Raw genomic sequence first — 26,900 nt, 5'->3', positions numbered from 1 at the left:
GAGTTTGTCTGTTTCAGAGAGTTTACTGAGCATTGCATGCTCTTTTGATGAGAATATTTTTGGATGTGGACACACAGATACAAGTTTTTTCGTTGTGAGAGGGTTATAAGTGCATGTTTTTTTTTCATAACCAAATTTATAATGTTAATATATATAACAAACCTTTTTGAAATCAAATGTGACAAACCGCGGGTCTGCGCTTACCATAAAAAATATTCAGTGCAGCTCTTTGTATTCGCGTCAGGGCATTTTAGGTAACTGTACAATGTGGCAGTATGACCACCTGTACAGTATGCCTGGCACTGAACAGTTTTTTACACTTTTGTACAATAACTTGGTCATAAATCACTGTGTATCATTACACAGGTGAATTAGAACATGGCAATAGTGTAGTGGACAGTGCGTCGATAAAGAACAACGGAGCTCACAACGGAGCGAGTTCGAAGCTCAATTACAGAGTTTGTGTTTTTTCTCTCCTTCTGCACCCTCACATTTTTCTGTATAATATTATAAGAATTCCAGCTTTGTCTTTTATAGGAAAATATATCTATAATTTAAAATGTAGGACGTCGTTCATATGTATACATTCACGCACACACACCTACATTTTTTTACGCGCACACACCTACATTTTTTAATATAATATTTTTTTCAGGGTTTCCAAATGCTATTGTGTGCATTAATTGCAGCCAGGTTTAAAGCTCCATCAGCCACTAAAGGACACTGATAATATGAAATCTAACCATAGTATAAATGTGCAGGTACAACTTAATTTTCTGTCCTTAATCTTTTGGTGTTTTAACTATTAAACTCATTACTGCTTCCACTTACCAGCTCATACTGTATGTGATGACCCCACCTCATCACTATATGTTGAGGATAAATGGCTGATTTTCAGGAAGTAATGATTCAAGTGTATAATACAAATATAGTAATAAAAAAAAACTATAAAGCAAATGTTGCTTTACACATTGTTTATTTTTATTATATTTGTATTATATAATAAAATCATTACTGGGCACTACATTGTTACTTGCTGGAGGACAAAAGATACCCTTTTCTGCCTTATACGATGACACGTACCTGCAGCCTGACCCAGAGGAAATCTTAGTGACCCAAGCAAACAAAAGAGATGGAGGAGTGCTAATATAAATATATAATAATAATTTTTCAAAAAACTATGTTTAATCAAATAGTTTTGTCTGTTCATTTGTTCATTTACTGAAATAAAATGAATGATTTTGTACACTGCTTTATACACGCACCTTTCAACGTGTAACATATTTTTCATAAACATTTCTCACCTTAAGTTGATGCTTATGTGACTTTATCTTTGAAGATGGACCTTATACAGCTACTTTAGAATTCAAATATGTAGATAAAAGATTTTGTGATCCAAGAGTAATATTAAAATATGGAAAAGTGCAGAAAATTCTTACACTGCTTGTTAGTTGAGGCAGAAGGAACTTTGTCTGCATGCAAAATAAAAAGCATAAAAAGAACCTAAAGCTACATGACAACAATCACTTACAACAGTGACAGATAGTGTGGTTTAAGTTAAAAACTCGACCACTGATAAGCCTTTATTATAGGACACAGCAGTTAGACAGGCCTCTTTCTATTAGCTGCATGACAGAAAGATTATTCTAGAGTGTTAAATACAGAGCTCCAGTAATTAAATATTATCTTTAAGGAGAATGTTTCTGTGTTTAATTACTTTGTACAGAGTTCTAGCTCCAGAAAGATTACAATTTCTATAAGCCTTAGTCAATACACATATTGTGGCCTTAAGAAATTAATGGCAAGAAAAATAAATGCATGAATGGTTACACAACATACTCAAAAAGGATGTTAAATAGTAGTTTAATTTATCATTACAATAAAATTGAGTGTGGCATGTGTAATTTAATGAACTAACAAACTTTATTATTTATTTGTTCTTTTCTTATTTATTTCTTATTTCTTATCTGTGTAATCCCTGTGATTAAAACCTTCAGCTCTGCCTCTGTAAAGTGCGTTGTCCTTTTTTTCTCACCGTGACTTTCTATGGTGACTCGTGAATTCGGGGATCTACTGAAAATGCCTTCAGTTATGTGCCGTGCACGCGCATTAACCCGCGGTTATCTTCAGGAGGTTGATTTAACTAACTCTTATCACCTGTTTTGGAACCAACATACTCGCGGTAAGCAGGTTTTGGGTAAATCAACCAAGAGTTCAGGGTTTAGCAGATGGTAAGTTAACCCAGCTTTCTGGAATACCCCCCAGAAATTACCTTTGCGGCTGGGCTTGTATTTGTAAACATTTAACTACATTATAAACACTGTGGATGGATCAGTATTGTGAACAACTTCGATAAAAACAAATAGAAAAAAACTTTCGCGTGTCGAAATGTACATGATATGTGTGTGTGCTGGTGCTCACAGCCACACGCGACACGTCAAGCAACTGAAGGAAGCGGAGCTTGAAGGTAAACAAACAACGACTTATAAGCATCTTATCGATAATTATTTAGACAATTGGCATTAAGATGAACATATAAACGTTATCTGACTAACTTCTAGCAGCTAAATGTGTCTGGGAAAATATTCAAAGACTTTTATTCTCATAAACCGTGCAGATGTGAATGCGTCTGACTATTCTGATTGGTTTATAGCAATAGGCAGACGTCTCATGTCAGCACATTCCAGACGTGCACGCACTCAATCTGCGGCAATCTTCCTTTTGCGTTCATTCAGCGCAGCATTCCAACAAATTACCGGTAATGTTACAACTTCTCTTTCCGGAAAATAGGCAGAATGAATTTACCGGTATTTTCAAAAAGGGCCTGTACATACATACAGACCTTTCCGGAAAATTGCTGGTAATTTTTCCTGGAGTTTGCAAGAGGCCGTAAGCCACTAGCCTGACAGAGGAAACGTGACATGATTTCAGCCTCACTGCTCATGCTCCTGGGCTATTGGCACAGCCCTGTCCGATAAAAACCCTGGCTCGCACTGCCCCGACAGTGAAAATGCGGCTATTAAAGGAGAGGCGGGGTGAAAAAGTATTTTAAATCAGGAGTGCAATACCGAGTTCAACCACTGGGTGCCAATCTTACACACTGCACCTTTGTGTAATTGTTTGCTGTTTCACAAAAATGTAGGCTGAAGCACATAACTCAAATGAGTCTGTGTTGGATTAATCAAAGCTCTGAATATGCTTTGATCTAAATGAAAGTGATGAAGCATCTCGGCTGTGTTTGTTGGAGGATTTACTGAACTTGGTGAAAGCGAGGCATTGAAACTGATGGACTAATTCATCCTGTAAGCTGCTCATCTGGTGATGCTGAATTTAAACGATGAATCCTTCCTGCGTGCGGATGGACAAGAGCATTACCTCTCTGATGACACAGGCCTGGATATATGGATATCCAGTGGAGGCCTTGCACTGGATATATTATATAATGTAATGTTTTTCATTCGTTATTTTACAGTATTGAAGTAACTTAAATTGAACTTTTGCTTTCATTACCCTATTATTTTAACAGTATTACCATGTGAGTAATTATGAACATTGAATCAAATATTAATGAAATACAAATATTTTATTATTTGTATGTTGTCAGTTGTTAAAATATAACATGATTAAAATAATAATGGTATGGCAGGGAGATTTTCAATGGCTCTGGGTACAAGTAATCTGTGTTGACTCTCTGGAGAACATTTTATTAATTCATTTATTTTTAAACTTATTGCGGCACTCAAGAAAGTTTCAGACTGGTTATATTGTTCATGTCTTACCCTCAAAGTAAGTAAACCTGTGGGTTTTTTTTAATTAAGAAAAATGAGGAGCATTGCTCATATATTTTGGTTATTGGAGAAGTAATAAATATAGTTGATCATTTGAAATATTTAGGTATAATTATTGGCACTAACTTGAATAAAAAAACACATTAAGAAGGTTTGCAAAAATGCTAGAGCAAGCCTTAGGCTTAATAGAAACATTAGGCATCAGTTATCTATGAATTTTTCATGAATACAAAGATTTTCCCTCACTTATGTTATTGTGCTACAAGCTGGTCCCACACGTATATTACAACATTAAAACTATTGTATGTTATATATAAACAAAATGTTAACATTTTAGCTAAAAAGCCAATGAGCTATAATTAACTTTAGTAAAAAAAATACTAACAATCAACAATTTCTTATTTTATAGAGATGTATGTTTATTGTATAAAATATTTGATGATCTTGCACCACCACCCCTCAAACAATGTGTGATCGTTGGCCAGGACAATATAAGACACACTAGGTCATTGATTAGAGGTGATTGTTCAGTTAAACTTAGGAGAACTGCTTTTGGACAATCAGTTTTTTCAGTTAAAGCAGCAGAAAGACAGAATAAAATACTAGTGTATATCAGAAGGGGGGCGAGGCAGTGGCGGAGTAGAGTGCTGTCGCCTCACAGCAAGAAGTTCGCTGGTTCGAACCTCGGCTCAGTTGGCGTTTCTGTGTGGAGTTTGCATGTTCTCCCTGCCGTTGCGTGGGTTTCCTCCGGGTGCTCCGGTTTCCCCCACAGTCCAAAGACATGCAGTACAGGTGAATTGGGTAGGCTAAATTGTCCGTAGTGTATGAGTGTGTGTGTGAATGTGTGTGGATGTTTCCCAGAGATGGGTTGCGGCTGGAAGGGCATCCGCCGTGTAAAAACAAGCTGGATAAGTTGGTGGTTCATTCTGCTATGGCGACCCCGGATTAATAAAGGGAATAAGCCGACAAGAAAATTAATGAATGAATAGATCAGAAGGAATAGCACTTTTAATCATTTTAAAATTGTTCTTAAAATTTGGCTTAAACAAAATCAAATGTGTACATTAAAGGGCCATGAATCCACCCCCACCACCACTCCCCGTCTTAGCAGGGTGTTTTCAAACCACCATTTAAAAAAAAAGGCGGGAAAATAAGTCCAGCATTGTTTAGGTAGGAGTATCAAGTGACGAATAAGGGAAGGGTTTGCATGAAAAGAGGAGTTTCATTACGTGCACGTGCACGTGCTGATTTTCACAGCGTGAAAATCTTTGTGTCTGGGGTAAGATGAAGGAGGCACTGAACATGAATCCAAAGAATTTCGATGAACTCTGGGAGTCCTGTAAGAACGCTTAATTTGTCATTTCAGATGATTTTACTAATAATAAATTTGAGTCATTGCAGAGATGTATGGATGCAGTCCTTCAAGCTCATGGGAGTCAAACACTTCAAAGCACCATGACCTTTATTTTCTGTAGTGTACATTATTTCTGTTAAAGTGACAAGACTTTGCTTAAGCAAAATCAGACCTTACTGTCTTAAATAAATAATTAAAAATTAAGGCATGATCATATTTTATTTTGGTAAATGAGCATCATTTAGTGGCCTTTGCCTTTCATATAAGCCACTACTGATACCAAATGATCAACTAAAAGTCAGATTATTATTTGTTGTTCCTAAAACTTGTATAGGCGACAAGACTTTTGTCAGGTAATGTATTTTGGATGAGCCAAATTTCGTCAACCAACCATTTAACACAATGCTTCCTACTATAACCTACTATAAGATGATTTACCTATTAGCAAAAATCTGCTGTAAAAAAATTACAGTTAAGTTAATGGCTAGCTAGCTTGTCATGTTAACAAAATAACTGAACGTTTGTGTGGGGCTTCTGTTTAAGTTCTAAATGTAAATGGAAAATGTAAATGGAAGTAATGGAAAATGCGGTCACATTAGCAGGTAAAAATAGTCAACTACTGTATCTATTATTAATCGTGGAGTGATATATGAAGCACAGCTCACACAGGAGCAACATTCTGCTGCTTAATGTAATAAATCATCATAACCACTGCAAGATCTGTAAGGAATTCTTTCTACCTCATGCACAATTGGTAGAATTGGTATATGTATGGATTCCACATGTAAAATAAGCAGAATGATGCAGAATGTTAACCGTAGGCTTACAATTATACTAAATGAAGGCCTAGGCTTATAGGATGATTTTCTCTCATATTTATCTTTATAATTTTTTCTAAATGTATCATATCCAAACAAATGCAGAGAGAACATGCAAAATCACTTCCTGTTGCTACAGTACATGGCGCTAATGGCTCGGTCCCACTGAGTGGTACAATACGGTACAGTACGAGTCACCTTTATCAGGCTTGCGTTTCCACTGCTAAAAGGGTACCAATGGTACTCTTTTAGTGGCCGTCGTGTACAACAGAAAGTTTCAGTGAACGTCATTCTCGCTCGAGGAAATGTCAAAGTAAAGCTGTACAGGTCGTTTACATATCGAAGGAGAAGCACTTCTCACAAAACAGAGGCTTTATACACATAAATACCAGTGTATAAATGTTCATTACAAACTTTTGTCTGAACATGATTTGATTATAACTGCAGATCAATGATGCGAAATAGCCTACTGTAACATCTGCAATTATATAAATCTTATAATTAAATGAGACATATAAACACACACAGACCTTTACAGTCTGCGATATGTAACCAATTACAGAAAAACTACACACAGCACAGTCCTTATTTGGGTTCAAAAACAACATGCAACAGTGGTGATGATAATGGTTAAACATGTGTTGCGTTCGCAGGTCTGTGTGTGGGTGTGTATTACCTCCCATACACCCCCCACCCCAATTACGTGAGTGATGTCACCGGGTTATGGCTGGATTGAAGTAGGGCCTCTAGGATTTTTTCCAGCTGTGGCGGCAGACTTTGTTGGGCATTTTACACAGATCTACCACTACATGTGGCGTTATTTCATTGACACATGTCGTGGGCGCAGTATTAAGATGAGATCGCCATAATGTAATAGCCTACAAGCATGTCAATCTCTGCTTGAGCAACGATTTCCTCTGTTCATGCAAAAAACTTCTTGCGCACCCTGAAATATACGCTGCTCAAGTGCAGATTTTCTTGCGCCCTCAAATAAACGCGGCTGAAGTGTGATTTAGTGCGTTTATGTACCGAGTATGCCTCCAACATTTATTAGATTTGCAAGGAATATTTTTGAATGTCTCCGATAGACTTGCAAAGTGGACCGCAGCATTAATACGTCCTGACTCCTGAAGTAAAGTGAAACGGCTATAAACTCCAGCAAGATAAAGTTATTATATGCAGAGCCACAGACCTTTATCTATAAATAAAGTATAATTATGGAAACTTTGTTCATTATAACTGAAAGCTATGCCGTGTTTGCTGGCCTCACGCATCACGCACCTGTTAGTCTGTCAGTCAGCACGTCACCTTAAAGGGTTAAACAGAACGCACAGCACTACTACGGTCACAGAAAAGTTTGCGCTGTTATTATTTACGTACCTTTTAATATATTTTCAGTGCGATTTTAACCTGCTATTTAAAAAACGACTGAATATTTTGAATAAGAAGCTGTAATGTAGCCGTGGCGGGATGAATTTTGGTGTGGCGCCCCGCCATGGAGAAACAAATGTAGAGGAAACCATGGTGTACATACACGGTTTGAAAGCAGTAGGGGTTGGATTTCACACTTTTCTTTATTGTAAATATTTTTGCTTGTTTTTATATATAGGTAGAAAATGAGGTTGAATATTCATCCATTCATTTTTTTTTTGGCTTAGTTCCTTTATTGATCTGGGGTCGCCCTAGCGGAATTAACCACCAACTTATCCAGCATGTGTTTTACACAGCGGATGCCCTTCCAGCTGCAACCAATTTCTGGGAAACATTCATTCACACTCATACACTACGGACAATTTAGCCTACCCAATTCACCTGTACTGCATGTCTTTGGACTGTGGGGGAAACCGGAGCACCCAGAGGAAACCCACGCGAATGCAGGGAGAACATGCAAACTCCACACAGACACGCCAACTGACCCAGCCGAGGCTCGAACCAGCAACCTTCTTGCTGTGATGCATGTCAGAAGCACTTCAATAATCACGAGCATGTTATTATCATCAGCTCAAGAAGATTGTTATTTCAAATTTAGACGTGGGGTGAACGCATGCAAGAAAGTGAAACCGCTCGCGCTTTAGAGGCCTTGTTAAAAACTACAGGGCACAGGGTATTCTGCTCTTCTTCTAGGCATTGTGGCTGTTTATCAAGACGACGACAAGGTTTGTTTGAGCTCGGATCGACCATGGCTCATTATTATATGTTTATATTATTACGGTGTAATATATTTAAAAATGGCGCTTGCTTTGTTTTCATTCTTCTGGCTTGTTGAGTGAGTGAGGTATCTCTGTAAACCAATAGCGTTCAGCTGCACATTTTGCTCTGCCTTTGGGTGCCCTTTTGTTGTGTTAGATACCCTTTGCAAAGGGAAACGGGCCATTATTGAAAATAAAGAAATAACCCCAGTACGAAAGGTGGCACTGTGCAACTTCTGACACTTGCTTATTGGAAGAAAAGAGACAGTAGCTGCGTCCAAAGCCGCCTATTACTAAGTAGGTACTGCATTTGAATTTAAATGTACTACTCGGCCGTTAGAAAAGTAAGTTCTATACAGTATGTTTGTGGGCAGTATAAATGGAATTCGGACATACTACATCCGCCATTTTCTCATGATCACCTGACCCACCCGCGTCAGTTGTGTCGCTTTACTCCCATTTATGAATTCTGTCGCGGGGTATCATGGGATAGTGCTGAGTACATGGAATGCGCACTTCCGAATCTCGCCAGATATAGTAAGTTATTCTGGTACTTCTCGCATACTGATTTTCGAATTCTATGAATTCAGGCATACTACTTGGCTTGCATACTGATGGGCGCAGCCAAAGTTTACAAGTTCATTAAAACCATTTACATGTTATTTTTTAAATGTGGCACAAACTTCAGAAACCAATGAACCAAGCAGTTCCACATTTATCTTGCCTTGATGCATCTTATTCATTAGAAATATGTGCTCATCTAGACCAGGGATGGGCAAACTTGATCCTCGAGGGTCAGTGTCCCTGCAGAGTTTTGTTCCAACACTAGTCAAACAAACCTGAACATGCTAATCAGTTTTTTAGTCTTTAAGATCACAAGAAATCTATAAGCAGGTGCGTTTGATTAGGGTTGGAGTTAAACTGTGCAGGACACCGGCCCTCCAGGACCGAGTTTGCCCACCCCTGATCTAGACTATTTTGTGCTTTAGCGCCACAGAGTTGTGTTGTACAAATAGAGCACTAGAGAGCGATTATTTATAGCCTTATTTCTGAAACATATAGCACCCTAAGTAATGCATTTGCAAAAATAAACACAGCGCCCTATAGTGGATATGTCATCTGAAACATGCAGCGCAATGTACCTGCCACAATGTATATTTTACATTTCGCAAAAATGTAGGCTAAGGCACGTATGTTCAATGAGCCTGGGTGGGATTTAATACAGATATCCTAGCAGTTCTGGTCTTCGTGACTGTACTGTAATAACCCGATAGGGAAGTTGCTGATGCTCACAATTTCCTCAACTCCCTAATGACACATAATGGCTTTGAATAACTGCTGCCAGCACTGTCATTTAGAGGCAACTACGAGCTCCTCAAAGAAGGAAACGGATAGCATCCACAGAGAAGTGAGGCTCTTAGTACAACGGCGACAATAGTAGAAATGAATCCGTGCAAAGATAGAGGCCAGAGGTCAGTCTTTTTTATGGAACTGACATATCATGTGGCCCACCATCGTTACAGTTAATCTATAAAGTACTATAAAATCCAAGAAGCCATTTACGGGCTGTAGTTCAGCTAATAGCGTGAGGGCCCATTACTGTCAATCCTCCATCAAACCATTCTCTGTAGCCACAGACCTACACATGAAGGGTTCAGTGTCTGCCATTTAAACCAACAATCTCACAGAACCACAAGCCATACAGTACCTCTGGTATACATATGCTTAAATCAATTGCCCTAATTAAGAACAATTCCTGCCTACGCTTGCTTTGCTAAGTCGTGAGCATCCAGCTAAACTCGAGGGCTGTTATTTGGCTGGTTATCACATGTGCTTTCTCCTATAAATAACATGGCCTATGAGACCTGTCAGGGACCAACCATCCATTCTCCCAGACACAAATGTGGCTGACGCTTAACACATTAGGGGGGAAAAGCAAAAACAGGCTGCATATAGAACAGTTCTATAAATGCAGTGAAACACCTATTGTATTTATCTGTGGTTTTAAGCAGTCCAATAAAATTGTTATACTGTTTATTAGATGATTTTAGAGATTTTTTTTTGTGCAATTTACAGTTGTACTTTGATTTATTTGTAATTTTTTACAGTTTATAAGGACATACAACAAAGAAATTAGTATTAGTTTAAAGAACTACATATTTATTGCATTAACTTTACATGAAAATATCATTTTAAAAAGTGGGTCGATTTTATATATCATTGTCTTAGTATTAAAATCATTTACTATGAGTCTTACTATAATTGTTACCAATTACAATCAATATATACTGTTTAACAATTAATATTAAACTGAAATAAATAAAAAAGTAATCATTTTTAGCAGTACTAAAATGGTAATAAAATGAAATAAATCAACAAAGACCAATATTATTCTACAAAACAACAAAAAACGAACGAGTTCCCGGAGCACAACAGAAGTACAAAAATTAAACAGAATAGCATAAGCATGAAAGTCAATATAATATAATATAATATAATATTATAAAGAGTTCAGATGCAAAAACCTTTAAATGCTGCCTGTAATTTTCTACTAAATTTAGCATTTTTATCAGGGCACTTTGTGTATTTTTAGCAATTTCACTTTTATAGTGATGAATAAATCCTTTCCGTTGACTTAAAAGTGAAATAGTTCAACATAAACAAAGGAGGCAGAAAATAATACTCAATTACTATGGAAATTTTAGATGGCACTTGGAGATGGCAGATGGAGTTATAGTGTAACGATGGTTTTGTTCTGTAGACTATCGAGAAAAAATATATATTAAATGGACTAATAATTTTACCTTAAAATGTTTTTTTTTTAAATAAATTATGTATTTAATATATTTATTTTTTATTTATAATTATATGCAATAAAGGACACGCAAACACTATATTTAGCTGCAGTATGAACTCTACTGACTGGCTTCTCCCTTTGAGAAATCAAACTCCTTTCCACAAATTGAACTAAAAAAAAAAACAAAAAAAACAAAAATCAATTAATTTTTGGTATTTCATTTTTAATTTAATAAATCAGTTTCACTTTCATTCAGCATTTGCCGGACAGCATAAACATGATGTGTTGAATACTTATTTTCCCCCACTGTATGTTGAGCTCTATACATCTGTGGGTGCAGTAAATAAAGATACCTATAGTAGTTACTTGGCTATTTCACTGTTGCTGAAGAGTGGTACAGTATCTGTGGTTTTCATTCAGAGATGACTTACTGCTTCAGTTGCTTCAGTGTAGATGAATTCAAGCCATTGTGGCAATTCTAGCATGACAATATGTCTGTGCACAAAGCGAGGTGAATACAGAAATGATGTATGGTGGAAGAATTCGACTGACCTTCACAATGGCCAGAGCAAAATCCCGCTGAATTGAAGAGACAAAAAGGTTTTGAGCACTGACTGGAGTCAGGACTCGTCTAGAAAGTGTTGGTTCCTGTATTTATTTGCTGTCTGTTTTTTTATAGGGATGCACCATTTTAGTTATATAAAGCATAGGTTGATTCTTTTAATTTATAGTGGGTTAAAAAACCCAAATATCTGTATCTGTATTAAATATCTTTACTGTATATGACATGGGCCTGCTGATTAGAACTTTTTGCAGTGGTTAACATTTGTCAAATTGTAAAAGTAGACTTAAAAAAATATAAATAAATAAACAATATCCTACTTGATAATAATAATAATAATATTAATGATAATAATAATAATAATCATCATCATCATCATCATCATTAATATTATTATTAAAGTATGATTTTTTCATTTCTAATAAATAATAAATATTAAATTAAATTTTATAATAAATAGCTAAATTATTTATTTGTTTATATGATTAATATGATATTAGAATATGTGTTAGCTTTTGTAAGTGATTTATGTTTTAGAATAGAATAAGTAATGTTCAACTTCTCAATAATATTAGTAAAGCAAACATAGGCCCTGTGTGGCATTTACATATATTTCAGTTAAAACGGAAAGCGAGTGCATGTTTTTTTTACCAAAACTAATATTGGATTTTATTTTAAATGCATGTTTGTGTAAAACAATATAATTTGCACAAAGAAATGACGGGGTTCTTCTCTAAAGAAGTTGTTACTCCACCCAGTTTAGAGCATCATTATGGGCGTTTTACGTTATAACTAACGTAGTTCGTCAGAGAAACTACACGTTTTGGGAAACTGTCGTCACTACATCGTTCATTTCCCAAACGATGCATCGTATTATGATAGTTCAGCCCCAAGTTACGTCAGTGTTTGGGAAACGCACCCCTGGTCAGTGTCCTCAGCAATAAATGCATGGAGAATATTAAAGTTTTATTAAGATGAACTGTTGGTGATTGAATGGGTGTTGGCCAGATTGGGAAGTAGCTATACATGAACCAAGGAACATTAAGACCTGTATAAAAAGATTAAAGACCTACAACACGCTATTTCAGTAAATTTTTTAAATTTTAAGGCCCAAAATTCTGTTTTTGAGATTTAGGACATTTTAAGACTGAATTTGAATTTGATTGTGTGGGTACAAAAAATAAATTAGGCGGGTAGGGAAATTTGGCCGGTTTTGAAACCTAAGTCCCAGACAACTGAGTGACGGTCTTCACTTATTACCTGGTTATGACTGCCTATACAGAACCAAATTAATAAACCCCCACACCTCCAACCCTAACCCTACCCCACCTGACCCCAAGTCTACACTTTACATATGCTTATGACAGTCTTTGGATTGCTGAGCGTTTATGTGTGCATTTCGGCGAGCTGGAATCAGTCAGCTACATCTGGCCACACTTTTTAAGACTTTTTAAGACCCTCCGGACCCCTGTTGAAAAAATCTGATTTATTAAATGGATATATTTATAAATATGGTACTTTAGTCACCAAACATCTTTAGAAATAGATGAGAGATTTAAATTCATGCAAAATATTGGGGGGAAAAATTAAAAACTCTTACAAAATTTCAATAAAATGTCATCATTGTTTATTCAATATTTTGCTCTAACATATAAATGTGAGTGTACTCATTTTGTACCATTATCATAAGTTATTTTGTTAGATAAGCACCAGATTTGGCTTAAGTACTGACTAATCTTAAAAACAGTTATCTATGTGTTCCAGACTTCAGGTTGTTAATGGCTGCAAAGGATTTGCAACCAAGTTTTAAAAAGGGAAAGTTTTATTTATGATTATTATTTTGTCCAATTACTTTTGGACCCTTAACAAGTGGGAGGCACATGTGCAAACTGTTGTAACTTCTACAGCGTTCACCTGATTTGGATGTAAATACTTTCAAATTAAAGCTGACAATCTTGTTCGTATTAATGGACCTAACTGTATATGCACAAATATAATATTGTAAAGCTTTAAAATATAAATTTAAATGAGATATTTGTAAGATGTCTACTTATATATGTTGAACACTGTGAATGGTTAAATAGCTAGTGAGTCTGAGACACATATTTTAATCAGGCCTCAAGGGGCAGACGGGATCACATCCCTACTCCCCATAAAAACAAACCACTGCCATTTGCTACAGACTTTTCCCACCTCTGCACTATTATTTTAAAACACTCCATCCATTTCACCTGCGCCCCTTTTAGATGTGTTCATGGTGATTTATACAGAGGCTCTGACCCATTATTTTGCATGTTGTGGTTTGGTTTAGTAGCCTCGTGGATTGGAATGCCCACCATTCTGAGCACTCAGTTAAATCCAGTGCTGCTTTTAAATAAGCAGCTTAGCAGAAACCTTTTTACTTTATCTAACAGGAATAATTATGACAATAATGTCACTTTAATGGAGTCGGATAAACCATCCAATTTAATACACCATCTTACAACTGTTTGGTCCAGGATATTGGGGCTAAAAACAAACAGATACATGATTTTCTAAATACACTACTTTTTTTATCTAAGTAGGCTGAGCAACGGTGCAGTTCTACTTTTTTTTAACTAAATGGGTTCAACTCAGACTTTGAATACTAATAAGTAGTTTAACTCGAGGCCCAAAGACGTGGGCTTAATCTTTTGGCGGATATTACAAAATCTGACAGTAATGCAGTTTGTTTATTACAGAAAATTGCATGTTACAGAAAAATGTTTCAGGCCAATGTGCGCTTATTAAGTGTTTCAGGCTGGAAGTTTAAGAACTTCTCATTAAGAACTTCCAGAGCTAATGAGCAAAAAAAAGCGATTGATAATGAGTCATTGTCGACGTAAAATGACAAAAATAAAACTGATCCTCATACCTCTGGTTTCCATGGCAACTTTTTGTACTTCTGTGCAAGCAACTTGCGAATTTCAGCTTGATCTTTGTTGTGAGCAGTGCCGGCGTTGGGCTCATCTTCCTGCTAAAAAGAAACAGAGAGAGAGAGAGAGAGAAAGAGAGACATTAATGTTATCATTCTGCCTTTTCACAAATTTTATGTCATGTATATATCACTAAAACCCTGAGTTATTTCCGAATTTATTTTATTTCATTCATTCATTTTCTTGTCGGCTTAGTCCCTTTATTAATCCAGGGTCGCCACAGCGGAATGAACCGCCAACTTTTCCAACAAGTTTTTTCGTAGCGGATGCCCTTCCAGCCGCAACCTATCTCTGGGAAACATCCACACGCACAGATTCACACACACACACACACTCATGCACTACGGACAATTTAGCCTACCCAATTCACCTGTACCGCATGTCTTTGGACTGTGGGGGAAACCGGAGCACCTGGAGGAAACCCACGCGAATGCAAGGAAAACATGCAAACTCCACATAAACGCCAACTGAGCCGAGGATCGACCCAGCAACCTTCTTGTTGTGAGGCGACAGCACTACCTACTGCACCACTGCTTCGACACAGTTATTTATTTATTTATTTGTTTGTTTGTTTGTTTGTTTGTTTGTTTGTTTGTTTGTTTGGTTGGTTGGTTGGTTGGTTGGTTGTTTTTTTTTAAACATTTAATAATTTATTTATTAGTTTATTTATTTATTTAAATATTGAATCATTTACTTGTTTTTATGGGTTTATTTGTTTATTTATTTATTTATTTATTTGTTTATTAATTTATTCATTTATTTAAAATAACACATTAATAATGCGTTAAGGCATATCAATTTTAGCAGCGCTCATTTTATTAATGCGCTATTAATGCAGTGCATTTTCTGTTGACCTGTGGTCTTGCCTGAATTTGAAAAAAGTCTGTAGCCAGTACAGTTATGCAGCACCAATTGGAAATACATTATATACATAACAATGTCTATTTTTTACATTTACACAAGTAAACGTATTTATTTGTTATTGTAATGTTTTATAATGAAATAAAGAGACATCTCTTTCAGAAGTAGTAACATTTCTTTATTCAATTATAACATTTTAAAGTAACAAATAAATACGTGTACTTGTGTATACATTAAATAGATGTTACGTCTTTGGGGTATTCGGCAATTCATAACTTTTTCATTTAGTGGCTAATTCGTATGAATTCGTATGATCTCATTCATACAACTTAGTACAATTTACTAATCCCCAGAGGGTGGGGTGACACGTCCTCTTTTTGAAATTGTACATTGTTGTATGACTTAGCTTTCCGAATTCATACAAATTACCAACTAAACTGATAAAACATAAAATAGGCTGCGTTATTTTAAAATCCACATTAGGCTACTCCAACGTCCAATAACAACTACAGTTGAAGTTTAACGCAAAGAAGATTTTTTTCAACACATTTATAAACATAATAGTATTAATAACTCAATAACTGATTAATTTTGTCTTTGCCATGATGACAGTAAATAATATTTGACTAGATATTTAAGACACTTCTATACAGCTTAAAGTGATATTTAAAGACTTAAGTAGGTCTTAAGGGAAAAAAATAGCCTAACGGGGCTAATAATTTTGACCTTAAAATGGTTTATTAAAAATGTTAAACTGCTTTTATTCTAGCAGAAATAAAACAAATAAGACTTTCTCCATAAAAAAAAATATTATCAGACATACTGTGAAAATGTGCTTCCACGAGTAAACATAATTTGGGAAATATAAAAAAAAGGAAAAAAAATCAATGGGGGGCTAATAATTCTGACTTCATATAAATTAAATATATTTCCAAAACGTTGTCACAATTGAGAGCAGCAGAACTATAAAAAACAACGACAAAAAAAAATTAAGCTGAGTCGCAAATATAACATTCATTATGGCCGAAGTTATGGCCAAATATACTATGGATTTTGTAGTACAATGCTGGGTTCACAATAAAAACAAAGAACTGTGTTACTTCCTCTGGATTACTCAGGGGATGTTTTTCTCTCAAGTTTAACATCATGAACTTGCAAAAAAAGACACGATTGAAGGGAATTCTGCATGTTTACACCAAATGCTTTGCACATTCCGTGTCATTCCTGTCACTAATATATATATATTTTTTTTTTTGTATTGTGATGCAGTCGGAATATTAAATGAGAAAACAGTGGTTGTGGCTTGTTTTTTCTTCTGCAAGCTGATTGCTTTATTTCATTTGTACTTTAAATGGAGAATTGAGGTCATATAAATATATACATTTGAAAATAAAAAGTCAAAGGTTTAGATAGACTTTCCTGATTCCATTCCTAATGGAAAATCTTACCTAAAATAACAAAACACACCATGGTTCTTCAAATCCTGTGTTGAAGTGTGTCTTGCCATCTAAAAATTTCTCTGTCTAGACTTTTCCTGTCTCTGAAGTCACTGTCAGTAACGCTGATCTTTAAGAAACAACATTTCCATTAAAAAGAAAATCTGCTGCACATTTGGTGCTGTCATGTTCATTGGCTTAAGACACGCGCCAGCTTTCCTTTGGTACGCTCAAGTCAGACAGGGTGCCATCAGCAAGGAAACAGACCGCTCCTCTCTTCAGCTCTCAGTTCATTTCTCTTCATATTAATCTCCTCCTTCAGTCATGTGTCGCACGTCAATGTTCACTGCTAATTGAAAATTGCGCTGAAGCATCACAAAACCCGATTAGGAGTGGCTTAAAGTCAATACCATCGAAGAGAAGTCACAGTAATAAAGGCCTTTATATATTGCATTAGTAATTATATGTCTCATTTGACAGCTTGAACGACTGGCTATGCTCACAAACACAGACTATATTACACTTTATTAATTACTTTAAAAAAGTAATTAATTACTAATTGCACCATTAAAATAACCGTAACCCTAGCATATTACACTTTACTAGGTCACAAGTAGTGTTGGGTAAGTTACTTCAAAAAGTAATTGATTACAAATTGCATCATTCAAATTATATCTCTTCTAATAGGCTATATGCCGAGCTAGTGTTTCTTCCCATACTGATAAACTTCCGGTAACCCGTTATTGTGACTTTTTCTATTTCCTATGGTTCCATTTACGCAATTGATGTTGTAATGCCATTAAAATATAATCAGTTAAATAGACTTTGGCATTCATTTAGTTGCTCAAGCATGAAACAAGACAAAATACTGTTTAATCACACGTGCCTGTCAGAATCTGCAGGCTAGCGCAGAAGCTCCATTGAATATACTGGGGTAAAATAAATGCTCATATTATAAAGACATGGCGAAACATGGAGAAAAATTAAATTTAATGCAGTTCTTCTTGTACAATCTGAGACCCACTTTATATCGGATATCACTCAGCCAGTGGAGATCGCTGAATTTAAAGCAAACAGACCTTAAACACGCTGATTTTGCAATGCATACAGTTCACCGGAAGTCACACAGAAGTCCTTTAGCATGCTTCGGCATATACTCTATTGCTTTGTCTAAATAGTAACTTAATTACTTAATTTAATTAGTTGACTCAGTCCTATTTAAAATCCATATGAATCTCAATGCTAGACAATAGAAATGTTTTTATTTTTTATTATTTGAGTTATACGGGACTTTAAAATTGTATTTAAAAAAAAAAAAAACTGTTGCAAAATGTTAAACATTATATGTATTAATCCAAAACGTTCTAATTAAAAACACCAAATTTCTTATTTCATGTTATTCTCATTACAAGTGAGGGTTATTTTGCAAAATATCTAAATAACAATATACACTTTATTAGGTACACCTGTCCAACTGCTTGTTAACGCAAATTTCTAATCAGTCAATCCCATGGCAGCAACTCAATGCATTTCTGCATGTAGACATAGTCAAGACGATCTGCTGCAGTTCAAACTGTGCATCAGAATGGGGTGATTTCAGTGACTTTGAACAGGGCAAGGTTGTTGTTGGTCTGAGTATTTCAGAAACTGCTGATGTACTGGGTTTTTCACGCATGATCGCTAGAGTTTACAGAGAATGGTGCAAAAAAGAGAAAACATCCAGTTAGCAGCAGTTCTGTGGGCGCAAATGTTGATGTCAGAGGTCAGAGGAAAATGGCCAGACTGGTTCAAGCTGATAGAAAGTCAAAAGTAACTCAAATAACCACTCATTACAACTGAATTATGCAGAAGATCATCTCTGAACACGCCCAACCATGAAGCGGATGGGCTACAGCAGCAGAAGACCATACCGAGTGCCACTCCTGTCAGATAAGAACAAGAAGTTGGGGGCAACAATTCAGATAGGCTCACCAAAATTGTACAAAAGAAGATTGGAAAAACATTGCCTGGTCTAATGAGTCTTCATTTCTAGAAGAGGTACAGTCAGAATTTGGTATTAACAACATGAAAGCTTCAAGTTTCAAGATCTGAGGTGAACTATCTGCTGCTGCTTTCAGGAGTATGGCAATAATTGTCGTGTAAAATGGCATTCAAACTCACATTATATGCATTTAACACTGAACACTGTCATGTAATGTATGAATTCGAGGTGTTGATTGGGACAAAAACTCTTTTAATATGGAAATATTCCTTCCATCGTATGCCATTGCTTTTATTCAGAACACGGTTTAAATCAGCCTTTAGGCTCGAGAATCTCCCATGTCAGTCTTCAATCTGGCAACCTACACTTGCGTTTGTTTTGATCCAGTAGTGCAATACCTAGTTCAACCGCTGGGTGTAAAACTTACATACTGCACCTTTAAAGTGTCAGAGAGCGATCAGATAATGCTCCAGATTGGTTAATGCAACGCGAATGTCCCTTGAAGTTCAGATTTTTCAACTTGAACGTTTCACGTCAAATCGCGCCGCAGAATGTCTATTTGCGCCTTTGCATTAACTTATCATGTTGATCACTCGCGCTAGACGCTTCTTTCGCGTCTAGTGTAAACGCAGCATTAAAGGCAATGGGAGATGAGACTCTGATTGGTCTAATGCAAGTTATGCTCAAAACACACCTATAACTTATTAAGAGAATAAGCACAACCCTGTAAAACCATCGCCTCAGGAAAAATATTACATGTGGGATGTTGTGGGATGTTTGTAATCTAATATGATTGTTTGTTCTTATCAACAAGTTGTTTGCCATGTGTTGTTGATGTAAGATTGTATTCAGTTTGATCGGCATATTTATAATGATTATAACGAGCACTCATGATGGCTAATACCATGCGTGCACACACAGAGTGAGCCGACAGAGCCTTCCTAGCAACACCGGGAAGAGGTGAACCCCTCTGAAGGTGGATTACACTGAATCCAGCTCCAACTCACCGCCACATTCTGTCTTTATATTTTGCTCTGTGTTTGTCATAAAGTCATCTATTGCTCATGGTTCAGGTGTTGTATCAAAATCTGACTTTTTAGGACAAATCTGACTCCGCTTTGTCACAAAGTGACTTCAGTTAGTTTCAAACTCACAGCGGTTTATCATAAACCATTCATAGATCATTTTTCCCGCAATTGACAGTAAGGAACAAGCGTTGTCTGATTGACAAGCAGCAACTAAATGAGTTCAAACTAATCTAAAATGCCAAATGGGATTAATTTATGACGCATTTCTTGAAGTAAAGCATACTTTCTGAATTTAGCTTTTTGCTTGTACGGTAGCTCTGAACTGTCAAAACACCTCTCAAAACGTGTTTTCAGACATTGTATTTTTCTACATATGTACATTACTGTAACATGTTTCATTCAAGAACATTGAGCTGATTTCAGTTCTTAGTTCTTTCATTTTTATTTTACTTAAAATGTTAATCATACTTGTTTTGTTAATTAAGTTCCATTTTGTTCTTTAACTAATTATTTTTATTCAACAATCAAGTTGCATGTTAATTTTATCTGCAAAGAAAAAGAAATATTTTATTTTTGGCATGCTATCATAAATGATATGGTCTATATGATCACCTTTCAGTTTTGAAATTATAGCTTTTTTTGCTTTGACTAGGCTATTCAGTTTATGAGATCATTTAAAAAAAAAATCTAACATAAAAATCTAACATTTTGAAATATTTATAATTATTGGCTGTAGTATATCGACTATCGTCTTCCGAATCTTAAGAGTTATCGGTTATTGATATCGACCAAAAAATCCATATCGATGCATTCCTACTATAAAGTTAATTTTGTTTTCTTATATTTACATAGATGAATATAGCCAGAGTGTAAATACACAGTACAGTTACAAGCTTATGGCCACATCAGATCATTATGATAACATGATATTGTTGCTTTCGGTGGTTTCCTGAAGAAAAAAAAAAAAAAAACGCAATTGGAATAACTACATCAGTTGCCATCATTGATCTCATATGAAGTATGAGTTTGCGATGACATATGATGATGTATGCGGGTGTTGTAGTGCTGTCCCATTTCTTAGAGGTCAATTTTGAAGCCCTTACTCTTCACACTCTGTTTCAAGGGCCAAAGGGAATGGCTAGGGAAAGGGGTAGGTAAAAAAAACAGAATTGGGATTGGGCCTACAGTGTCAACAAATTTACAAATGAGATTGTACTAAATAATGAAAGGATTGCCATGAGTTTGTTTTAAACAATGTAACTGTAATCATTTTGCATGTTACAGCCAAATATTAAAAATAAAAATTCAAAACATAAAAATAGAATGCAAAATCTCCAAGGTTAAAACATGACAGAATTTAAGGTGAGATAAGCAGACACTGCTCTCAATAAAACAACAGCATTTATCAACCTAAACCTTTTGGCTAAAACCTCAAACTCAAGTGTTGATCCGTTAGTAGCCTGCTTCTGAAAAACAGCAGCCTCATCTATTATTACTATCACTGCAGAGCTGATCTGAAGTCAGACCTCATCTTAAGACAAAGGGACAAAACATGCAAGTTCTGACATGGAACCTAGACCTCAGAATGGGTTTTCGCGTATACAAGCCCAGAATATAAATGAGGTTAATTAATTTCCCTTGTTCAGGGGGTAAACAGGCTCGGTCTCAGAGCAGGAGTCTGGGGCACATTTTTCACGTCCGGTTATCTACCAGAACGGCAAAACACAGCCCCCTCCACAAATCAAATTTTAATTTTCTCTGCCCTGTAATGTGGAGGATAATGACCCGAGCGATCGCTTTCATCACTCATCTTCATCTCTGCTCTGATGAACTACAAACACTAGCAAGTATAAAAAAGGGAAAGGTGTTGAGATGATATGTGCAAGGTTAATGCATTCAACTGACAAACAAGAGTCTAAACTCATGCTGCTACGTGTTTACAAAAATGTTTATGCAACCAATTGAGCAGCAGAAATACATTAACACAAACAATGAAAGTATACACACATAAAACAAATCAAATAATCTACAAGTCAACCACAAATATTAATTATCTGAATCCAAAAAAATTATGTTTGTTTTTTGGGTCTAACTTACTTATTTAAAATGAGCCAAAAAAAGTTTTTAGGGACCGCTTAATTGTTTTATGTTCAATCAACTTTGTAAAAACGAATAAGTTAACTTAATTTGTTTATGTTGTCCCTGCACAAAACACAGCATTTTTTTACAGTGTAAACAACGATGTAACTTGTGGCTGAAATAGCACAGTACAATACATTTTAATCCATTAAATAAACAATGTAGTGATAGGTGTTTCCCAAACTGTCAAAGATCCATATTCTGAACCACGCTAGTTAAAATTATTATTATATATATATATCTCTGTGTATGTGTGCACTTGCCTATCTAAGAGGAGACCTTGGTGCCATTACACACCCACTAACGGGACCTTGAGCCAAGAGGTGACATTCAGGTCTCCTGTTGAACATGCCTTAAATTATGTTAAATTCTCAAGAATTGTGTTTCAGTTTATTTTATACAAAATATACATAGCAAAATCAGTTGAGTGCAGACAGGAACTATGCCTCTAATTACATGTCTATACATGTATTTCCAATCCCACAAGTTGTTATTCTATTCGTTGGATCGTTGGATTCGGAAAACCCCAAATCGATGAACTATACTTATAATGACTGAACTTGCAATTTTGGGTGGTTTTGACTTCACATGCCAACCAAATACTTGAGAGAACTTCTTGTTCACACTATTTAATCCATAATATCCTATTCTGTATTCATGACACAGCAACTTGATCTCAAGTTCAATGGTTTTTGTATAAAGAGAGTGACCAGTTAAGGGAGTCTAGCAGATGTGTCAATATGCTGGATTCCAAAATGAAACACTCAAAAAAACTCATCTAAATGGGAGGAATGTTAAATGCTTAACCACCGATGGTAAAAGTGGAATACCAGACTCATGCTTGGGTGAACACAATTATCACAATGCATTGAAAGCCATTTTGTTCAATTTAATTGCCAGCCTCTGCAAAATGTTTTGTCGAACTGCTTTAAATTGTCATTAACACAATAAACAAGAAGATATAACAAACATGAGGAAATCTGACAAGCTCAAATTATAGATTCACAAGTTGTCAGAGCGAGTTGTCAAAATTCTGTAAGAAAACAAGAATGTAAGGTGCAATAAATGCAGGAGGACAATTGCAAAATGCACAACACTGATAGATAAATAAATATGGATGGATGTGTGCAATGAAGGATGGGTAAATGAATGAATGAACTGAAGAAAGACGGACAAATAGATTAAATATCTACGGTATGAATGAAATTGGATATTGCTAAAGATCTTTCTGACTTATTCATGGCACGTCATATTAGATTTAAATTTTTATTAATTATGACAGATCTGTTTTATACACTTTGTCATACTTGTGTGATTTCTGAACTGTCTTCTGTATGATCACCAGTACACCTGCAATCACGTTCATTTCCTTGTGTTGAAGTAATTGGCATCACACCAGTCAACAGCTTGATAACACTTGATAACTGAATTATAAATGAAAAGCTGGCATGCTTATTTTATAGGCTTAAAATTCCTGTATCATCTGAATATTTTAAGATATAAAAATTGAGTGCCTGCTTGAGTGCTCCTTTTGAATAAAGCGTAAAAGGACTGGAGAAATTTTATATTTTTCTGTTTGTGAAAAATAAGAAATGTGCGAGACAAATTTAAATATTAGTCAAAGATAACAACACATAAAGCAGTTTTAAAATGAAAGTGTTTATAATTAGGGGAAAACAAAACGCTGTGTGAAAGTGTTTGCCCCCTAAACCTGACTAGTTCGGCCACCCTTAGCAGCAACAACTGTAGTCCAATGTTTTCAATTACTTGCAATGTGTCTGCACTTTATGCTGTGAAAGAAATTTGGCCAACTCATCTTTGTAGAATTGTTGGAAGTCAGCCACATTGTTTTTTTTTTTTTTTTTTTTTTTTTAAGGGTAAGACACAGTATCTTAATTGGATTCAGGTCAGTCTTTATTCCGTTTTTTTCAGAAGTGAAACTGCTGAGGTCCTTTGGATTTTACATTACAGGTTTTTAAAGCATAATTTGCCATTTTAAGTACACGCCACAGCATCTCAATTGGATTTAAATCAGGCTTTTGACTAGGCCACTCCACAGTCTTCATTTTGTTTTTAAGAAGTGGACTTGCTGGTGTGCTTTGGATTATACATTACAGGGTTTTAGAGCATAAATCGCCTTTTTAAATTCACGACCCAGCATTTCAATTGGATTCAAGTAAGGCCTTTGACTAGGCCACTCCACAGTCTTCATTTTGTTTTTAAGAAGTGGACCTGCTAGTGTGCTTTGCATTAAACATTACAGGGCTTTAGAGCATAAATCGCCTTTTTAAATTCACGCCCCTGCATCTCAATTGAATTCAAGTCAGGGCTGTGACTAGGTCATTTCAAAGTCTTCACTTTGTTTTTTTAGAAGTGGACCTGCTGGTGTGCTTTGGATTATACATTACAGGGTTTTAGAGCATAAATCGCCATTTTAAGTAAACGCCCCTGCATTTCCATTGGATTTATGTCAGGCCTTTGACTAGGCCACTCCAAAGTCTTCATTTTGTTTTTCAGAAGTGGACCTGCTGGTGTGCTTTGGATTGTACATTACAGGGTTTTAGAGCATAAATCGCCAAAAAATCGCATAAAGTACACACCACATAAAGAACACACCACAGCATCTTAATTGGATTCGGGTGAGTACTTTGACTAGGCCACTCCAAAGTTTTCATTTTGCATTTGTATTTTTACAGCGATTCAGAAGTGGACTTGCTAATGTATTTTGGATCGGTGTCCTGCTGCAGAAACCAAGTTTGCTTTAGCTTGAGGTCACTAACAAATGCCCGGATAATCTCCTTCAGGATATTTTGGTACACAGCAGAAGTTATGGTTCTATTTATCACAGCAAGTCTTACGGGTCCTGAAGCAGCAACACAGCCCCACACAACAACCACCACAATTTACTGTTGGTATGATGTTCTTTTTCTGAAATGCGATGTTACTTTCACTAAAGGATTACTCTACGACAAGCCCCTGTACAAGAAGGCAGTGTTTTTCTGAAACAAATACAATGACACATACCAGGAAGAGAGAGTAGGCTGAGGCAAATATTCCCTTGCAATAGCAAACTTCAGCTTCTTGATTTTATTTTTCAGTAACCAATTCAATAAAACACATTACAAGCAGTGTTGGCGGAGCTATTTCGAAAAAGTAATTAATTACTAATTACATATTTAAATTACTTTTTAAATGACTTGACTCAATACTCCTTAAAATCCATATATATTGTATAAATGCACAGAGAGTAGAAAATAAACTTTAAATTTCTTAAAGGGTCATGAAACCCCCTTGACTCAGCAGGGTTTTTTCATGCATCATTTTTGGAAAAAGTCAGGAAAGTGGGCGTGTCTAGCTTTGTTTAGGGGGGAGTGTCAGAGAAGCAAAAGAGGAAGGGTCTGTAAAAAAAAAATAGATAAAAATGGGAGCGTCGATTTGGGCACGCGTGGATTTTCACATGTTGAGTCAAAACACACACACGTTGAGTCAAAACACACATACACATACACACACACACACAGGGGAGAAAGACAGGGACTGAGTTTACATGGACATCAGTAATCGAATTATTTGACAAATTATTAAACAGTGGACTTTAACTGCAGTTTGGCTCTTTCATTCAGGAATTTAATTCATGCCCCTCGTGAAAAATTGGATATTTCATTTAAGGAATGGCTCTAAGCGTGTATTTTTCATGCAATGTTTGTTACCGCACGGTGAATGAGAGAATAAAAAACCTTTGCTTTTCTCACAAACTTACAGTAGATGCACTCAGCAGGTAGTGTCAGAAAGCCGTGTGTGTGTTATTCCTGTCACGAAATGCGGTGAAAATCCTACTCGACGGTAAGTTTGATTGTAGTGCTAACATGTTTACACTAGGTGTAATAGTTAGTTCGATACGAACTAACTTTGCCATCTGAATAAAAGAATAAAGACCACTGGTCGCTCCCTTACCAAATCTGTAGAGACAGGACAATCAACAGCAACTAGAGCCGCATCTTTATTAAGAGTAAACAAGCAGCAAATCCGGATCTCACCATTTCCAGATGAGTAAACAATGTTCCTTAAACACGTATTTCTGTTGCACGTCGCGTGCACTGTAATCCACAAGTGAGTCCAGCTACGCTCCCATAGAGAGAAAATGAAAACAAAACCTTCACTGCAGCAAATTATAAAAGCAACACTGCACGCTTGCTTTGGCAACACAACGTGGTGTCTCTCTGCTGTCTGAACTCTGTAACTAATGAATATTAATGAAGTTGCACAATAGAGCGCGCTGATTGGTTTGAACCAAGCCTTACTCGTGCATTTATGCAGCAAACTCAGAGACGTAATAAGGCACTCCCAGGTACAGACGTCCAGTCTACACTCTGGAATACACGCTAAGATCTTATGGCCGTGACGCAGCTTCAATAATTAGTTTCAAACCAGAAGTACGAATTTGCTCGAAATAACGCAAAAACAACCAATTTTCACTTTTCAGAGAAATACATGTGTCCTAATAGTGTTTGTAGCAGCATGGGACACATATATGACTGTCAACAGCTCAAAAAACGTGTTTGGTGTTAAGTGACCCTCTAAACATGAGTCAAACCAGACTTTTTTGTTTTATTAAAAAAAACACTTAAAAATGTCAAACATGATACAAAAACCAAAAAAATGTTTCAAATTAATGACACACTGTTTCATTTTCATAGTTTTCAACAAATATAGACATAGTTCCTACTTATTTAATTGTTTGTTAAGCAGCATTCGTTCATTCTGTTATGATTTTCGGCAATAGATTGCTGAAACTACAAATCTGCCGTCAGATGGACTACATATACCGTCATGCACCACTCACACACACACCGGTTCCTGTTAGTCTGTGATCACGCACGGTTCATCCCCATGTGTGCCCTAGTTTGATCTAGTTTTGTTTTAGTTCTGGTTTAATAAATATGTTCAATGCTGCCTTTGGATCATCACCTCGTCTTCCTTCTTCACACTACGC

The 26,900-nt window shown here is 36.1% G+C and overlaps 1 protein-coding gene across 3 annotated transcripts in view; it reads right to left on the bottom strand.

The window, feature by feature from the left end:
• The window catches only part of b4galnt4a (beta-1,4-N-acetyl-galactosaminyl transferase 4a), a 324,496-nt gene that overhangs the window by 142,229 nt on the left and 155,367 nt on the right, over positions 1-26,900 (bottom strand). For 2 of the 3 annotated variants that reach the window (XR_012400414.1, XM_021473880.3), the window contains exon 3: positions 14,402-14,503. Coding sequence is in view for 2 of the 3 variants with exons in the window: in XM_021473880.3 (XP_021329555.1) it covers positions 14,402-14,503 (102 nt within the window). In the remaining variant the exon portion in view is untranslated. Of the gene's footprint in view, positions 1-11,498; positions 11,526-14,401; positions 14,504-26,900 lie in introns of all 3 variants that reach the window. The other variant, XM_068219134.2, reaches the window with a different exon arrangement.

This window comes from Danio rerio, chromosome 25 (genome assembly GCF_049306965.1).
Source record: "Danio rerio strain Tuebingen ecotype United States chromosome 25, GRCz12tu, whole genome shotgun sequence".
Classification (NCBI taxonomy): domain Eukaryota; kingdom Metazoa; phylum Chordata; class Actinopteri; order Cypriniformes; family Danionidae; genus Danio; species Danio rerio.
This window is presented reverse-complemented; position numbering and strand designations above follow the sequence as displayed.